Here is a 6,103-nt window from a genome sequence, read left to right on the forward strand (position 1 = left end):
TATCACAAAAAAAAAAAAAAAAAAACGGTAAAAGGTAAAAGCTCTTTTCTCATTAAAAGTTACAATAAAAGATTCCAAATTTCACAACAGTTTTATAATTGAGTTTGTCACCTGCCGAACTAATCCATAGTCCGTATTTTACAACTTTATTAATAGACCGTGTCGTGCATCCGACAAACGAAAAACAGAGGGAACAAAGAAACCATTTCTTTTAAATTCAAGTTTGAAATGTTTGAAATTTCAAGTGGCGCGAGCATGTAATGTAGTTGCGTAATCGATCCAAGTAAAGTCTGGAGTTTATCGAATTATCGGGGAGTTGCGAGGTATGCAAGAATGGGATTGCGAAATCGGGAGGGGGAGAGAGGTGTAGGCGCCGTGGCTTCGATTTTGAATTCAACAGGCAGCAAGCAACGTTCCCAGCCAACGTTTTCCCATTTTTCTGTCCACCCACGCGGGGGGACGTATTGATTCAGCGAGTTCAGTCAACAGGTAGCCTACGCTTTCACCGCACCGCGTCGCACTGTGCTCCACACAGACAACCGATCTCTTCATCTCCGATATTTCCTGTGGCGTCACGACGCCCTCGCCGCTCTATCTCTCCCGCCGCGCAACTCTAGAAACTCGATTTCCACCGGACTTTCTGTTTCTCGCTCGCTAAATGCGCGAACGATGAGGGGGGAGGGGGGAAGAAAATCGCGTTTTTATCGCTCGTCGATCGCGATTTTCTTTCTCATCAGTCTCGTCGATTTCCTGCGAACTTTTTTTTCAGGATTCGAAGCGAAGTTCGAAGAGGAATTGGCGGTAATTTGGAGTGGCGGAGATCGTGCGATTTCGTGGACTTTTGCTAAGCTTCTTCTCAATGATTTGCGAATGTTTAAGAATTTCTAGGAATCTTTGTTGTTGCACGCTTTTAAGATTCCAGTCGCGGAGTCTGTAAGTTCGTGGATGTCGCGTAATGTCTGTTGTGTCTACGATTTGTGAATTCCTTGGACTTTTCTAATCTCCTCCCTGGCAATATCAATTTCTCGCGAGCACGAAAATCTCAAAAATCCCCGAAAATATCAAAGATTCAGGTAAATATCTTAAAAAACTTGAAAAAAAAAAACGTCCTTAACTTGTATTACTATTATCCATCAGTAAAAAAAAGCGCCATTACATCAAAAAAAAAAGGAAAAGAAAAAATAATGCACCAGTAATACTCAATATATGTACAATTATAATACAATTAATGAGTCGTACGAGGTACAATTGAATTTCATGCGATTAATATTACAAATTGAAATGATAATCCGAGTCACGTGTTACTCGTTAAAAATTCACGGCCGTTCAATTATTTGCGAGTGGCATTCTGAATCCAGTTGTCGATCTGTGGACACAGCGACGAAACTGGCTGAGAAATCTCGACCGGCCTCGCATTTTCCTACACGCGCTAGCCATCCTCTGCCCTCGTGACCTTCCACTTTTCCTTTCTTCCTTCTCCTCTTTCTTTCTCCTTTTTTATTTTTACGCGAGCGACTTTCTCAAAAGGATCACTTGCCGCGTGATGGAACGATCGAATGCCCCAAGGGTCGCGAGGGGGCGATCTTCCGATATCCGCACGGTGCCAATCTTATTCCCTTCGAGTCGAGTTTTCTCTCTTCTTGGAACATCTCGCTAGATTCTTCCATCTCTTTCTCCATTCCTTCTTTCTTCTCTCTCCCATTTCTTTTTTCTTCCTTTTCTTTTTTTATTTCACGAATGATGACACTGTACGACTGTGTCCCAGGCAGTTACAGGCAGATTTCGAAATGTTTACGAGACTCGGGAGCTTTTTAATAATTTGCGGGGTCGCTCCTTTGAGAGTGATTGCTGTTCACCATGTTGGATTTAATCAGAAGATGCTATGATATGCAATATTTTTTTCTTTCCTACTCTTTTTCTTCGAGTGAAGACAGCCGTGAGGAAGATCGATTTTATCGATGTTTGACGTATTATGTTATAACATGATGAATTCTCGGGAGGTTCTTTTTGAAATTTGATTTGAATTAGGATATCAATCAAATTGTATATAAAAAAAATGTTTTAAATTAAATAATGAAATATTTCAAAAGCTTACTTGCTTTTAATATTTATTTTATCGTGACTGCGTTATATAGCATATTGAATTTATAAGAATCTCGTTTTTGAAATTCGGAGAATCGTTTAACGTAACTCAGAAATATTTTGTTATATTGTTTTAACTACAAGCGAAGAAGACGTAGCAAGAGAGCTGATTGATTTAATAGTTGAATTGATGGATTGTCAGAAAATTTTAAGAGACCGAATCATTGAATAACTATGAAATACATTAATCAAGTTCTATTAGATAAAATGGCCAAATATCCCAGTGGTGATTATAATTAAATGTTCTGCCACGTTTGATAATTCTGTTGGCACGTTGGTCTCGATCATTAACTAAATTTTGGCGGAGTATTTATTTGCTTTCAACCTCCGAATATTAAAACATAATCGCCGGTGATTTCAACAGTAAATCGTATTTCCATCATATTAAGCGCCTAAATTTCGCTTCGTTCGTACGTTGATTAATAAATGAAAGATTTCACCAATTCGACAGTGAAAAATAATCGGTTTGCTACATAAACTTTCATTTGTTATTTTACATGCATTATTTCAGTTTATTTTATTTATTTGAATGTTAAATCGCATCTCCATTATTTGATATTCCAAGCGTAGCTCAGTCTAATTTTACTTTTCATCTCGTTTATTGTATTTTTATTGAATTTTAAAGTATCATAATTGTAATTTACAATTTACATAAATTATAGACGAATCGTTGTTCGTTGGATTTGTAATTTATAACGCAGTCCAAAATTCGCAGTAAAATCACTCTCGAAACATTAAATGAGATTGTTACAACACATTTATAACATTAAATAACCTTATATTTGCTAATCAATGTGAGATTTAATCCATTGTTCGTAATTCACATTTTTTAATTTCATTTTTCATTTCGCTCGTCTCGCCTTGTTTTGAACAAGTGAAAAATAAAAGATCACCGAGGAATATGAATTATGAGTGTTTGATTAAACTTCATTTCGATTAATAAATGACAGATTATTTCAAACCTTTCAGTCACGAAATCATAAATTTAAAATTAATAAAAATATTTATTTTGATCTTCCCCCCGCACAAAATGCGTTTCCACGCGCTAAAGCCTGCAAACACAAGTTACATTTCCAAATATAATTAATCTCACTCTTTGAGAATATTAACGTCGCAAATAAAGTGTCTATATTTATTCAAGAGAGCACGCTAATGTCAATATCAAGATATTAATGTCATAAATAAAATATCATAAATATCTATTTACTTTCGTAATATATTTCTTTTGAAGTGCTAACTTTCGAGCTGAGGTGTCTGTATATTATTTAAAACTATACGAAATCATTGTCCGCAAACATCTTAAAATGTCTATCGAAGCGTTTAGAACGTAGACTCTGTTTCTTTTGCGAGAGGAGATTTAATAAATGTTCCTGTGCAATGAGTTCTTTGATATCTGTTCTATCAAGGCATAATTAAGAAAGGAAATCATCTTGTCTTGCTATTTTTATAGACTGTGGGGATAGAGGTGCGGGTAACCAACGAGGTGCCGACCAGCACTACAGAGGAGAACGCGATAAAAGATGCAGCACCACCTTGGACGACGATGTCCGTACCCAACAGTCGAACCACACCGCCAACCCCTACGAATCACCATCCCCAGTACTTATCCCCGCACGTGTTTCAAGGTCGAAATTCCCTCTGCTGCACGAATGGTAAGATTTATTTTTATAGATTTACTTATGGGGTATGTTACCGACACGTGTTCGGTACATCAACTATTAAATAAATTAGCCCCCCTTTTTCCTTTTTTTCCCTTCTTGGATTTTTACGCAAAATTATAGTACGAAGTATAGTACAAAGTACGACGTTACCTACAATCGGTGGAAATTTTATTATTTAAAAGATTCCTTGGTGGTAAAACCATGGAGGAAAATTGGAGGGGTTTTGGAAAGTTTGTCTTTATATTTCAGAATTCCCAATTTCTTGGGATCTCCAAAGTTTAGATTTTGCTATTCTAGATACAATTGTCTAGACAGTTTTGGAAATATATTGCACTACACGCAACGTTGTATCTGTATAAATTATTGCGAAAAGTATTTTTATCAAAATTGCATGGTTTTTAATTTCCATCTACTATCTGATCTGTTCCATGCGTAGAAAACTAAAGGTGGGATTAAACAACGTGTCGGCGTAAAACTGTGTCAACTTGAACTCTATACATACGTAATACATGTACATGTACATACACAGCGAACAGTGTTAAGCTCAACGTTCATTCTATATAACGCATGATATCTTCAGGCTGTGAAATTCACTGAAAGAAGAGAAATGAAATTTCACATAAAATTACCTTTTTCTCCATTTATATAAAGTCAAAAAACTACTAGATCAATATTAAGTAATTCTATTAGATATTTTATCATTCTGTTAGGCGTTTGATTATTTCTTCTGTGACGTCGAATAATTTTAATCGCGTCCTTCAACACAGTTATCCATCCTCCGTTCGTTTTTCCTTGTTTATCTCATATTGATTCGATTAACCAATCGAAGGAAATGCAATTATATCCATCGACGTTGACTATTCGCATTCACTACCTATTAGTTCAAATTATCGTGTAACTTTCGGATAAATCAAGAGCCGTTGATTCAATTACCAGATTGGAAAATACGAGTCAACACAGTAATACGCGATGAAAACGAAAAAGAAGGACAAAAAGCATCGATCAAATCATTACGATTCAACGAGATTAAATTTCAGCCGTTACGAGTCGTATTGATAATTGTTCCCGATAAATGGGCCATTGTTAATTTAATCTTTCCAATTACTCGAGATTATACAGCTAACTTGAAGTATTTCTCAACCTAGCTCAATTTCATTTCATTCGAGCTTCAAAGATTCTGCTTCTCCGCTAGTCTTATGAAACAAAATTGTAATTAAACGCAACGAATAATATCAATGAATACTTTCTCGTTTCAGATTACACTCTACGCCGAAGACGTCCCATGACGCTTCGAATTGGTCCACGTTTGAGCCTACCAAATAAGAGCACATCGGCTCCAACTACCACCACCGATGGGGAATGGCCAGCATTAGGGTAAGTGATGATCACTGTCAAGTTTATCCTCTCGTGGAATCAACATTATTACCAAACATTGATCCACTTCGATTTGGATCGTCGAGTGAAGGCGTTACGCTCCTTTTCTTCCATTTGGAGGGATATTTTCTTTCTTTCGTCAAGTGATAGATGACGATTGATTGCTCTTAGCGTACGGCGCCGACAGTTGCATGCTGTGCAATGCAGAAACATGAAAAATATTCCTTAAAATGAAAAAAAATAACTGATATATTAAACTAGATTTTTTATTTTGAAATTAACATGAAACATTGGGAAGAAAAAAATTGTTATAACGTATCGCAGAAATTTGTATCTATTTTACCATAGCTTGATATTTCTGTGGTGCCACACACGAGGTTTGCGTCTATGATTTCTCTAAAGATAACTCGGCTTTGTATTGTGAAGGTTTCTGCAATATCAATATCTTTTATCCTCGTTCGAAAATATCGGTTTAGAACATTTCTACCGGCGGTTAGTTCTCGACATATACGAGTTACCGGCTTTATCGACGGTCGTACGGAAGTAATCTGTATTTTCCGCAGTTGGTGAAAAACTGCTGGTAAAAAATTACACTAGATAGAAAAAATCACCAGATCTGTATATCTTAAACACTTCGATACAATTCTAAAATATAAAACCAGTTCCTGAAAATTTCACGTTTATTGAGAAAAGAAATGACTCTCAGATAACGTTAAATTTCATCAACGGGATAAAAGAATAGGAATTTTCTAAAATGTTAACTGTTTATTAAGAATAAAAGACTGAGCTATATTGCTTCCAGCTAAAGAATCCACATTAAATTTTTCCTAAATTTCCAAATATTATGACCATTCTATTTTCCAAAATTAAATAAATTCCATTGTGACGAAACTATTTCTGGTCTAAAATTCCAAGCGCTAATTCTA

General features: G+C 35.9%; 1 protein-coding gene across 1 annotated transcript in view; it reads left to right on the plus strand.

Moving 5' to 3' along the window:
• The window catches only part of LOC122531661, a 31,634-nt gene extending 26,453 nt beyond the window's left edge, over positions 1–5,181 (plus strand). Inside the window, exons 2-3 of the mRNA XM_043659753.1 lie at positions 3,593–3,794; positions 5,060–5,181. Of these exons, the coding sequence (XP_043515688.1) occupies positions 3,593–3,794; positions 5,060–5,181 (324 nt within the window). The remainder of the gene's footprint in view (positions 1–3,592; positions 3,795–5,059) is intronic.
• The last annotated feature ends 922 nt before the right edge of the window (positions 5,182–6,103 follow it).

The sequence above is a fragment of the Frieseomelitta varia genome, unplaced genomic scaffold, assembly GCF_011392965.1.
Source record: "Frieseomelitta varia isolate USP_RPSP 00005682 unplaced genomic scaffold, Fvar_1.2 scaffold_410, whole genome shotgun sequence".
NCBI classification, from domain to species: Eukaryota; Metazoa; Arthropoda; class Insecta; order Hymenoptera; family Apidae; genus Frieseomelitta; species Frieseomelitta varia.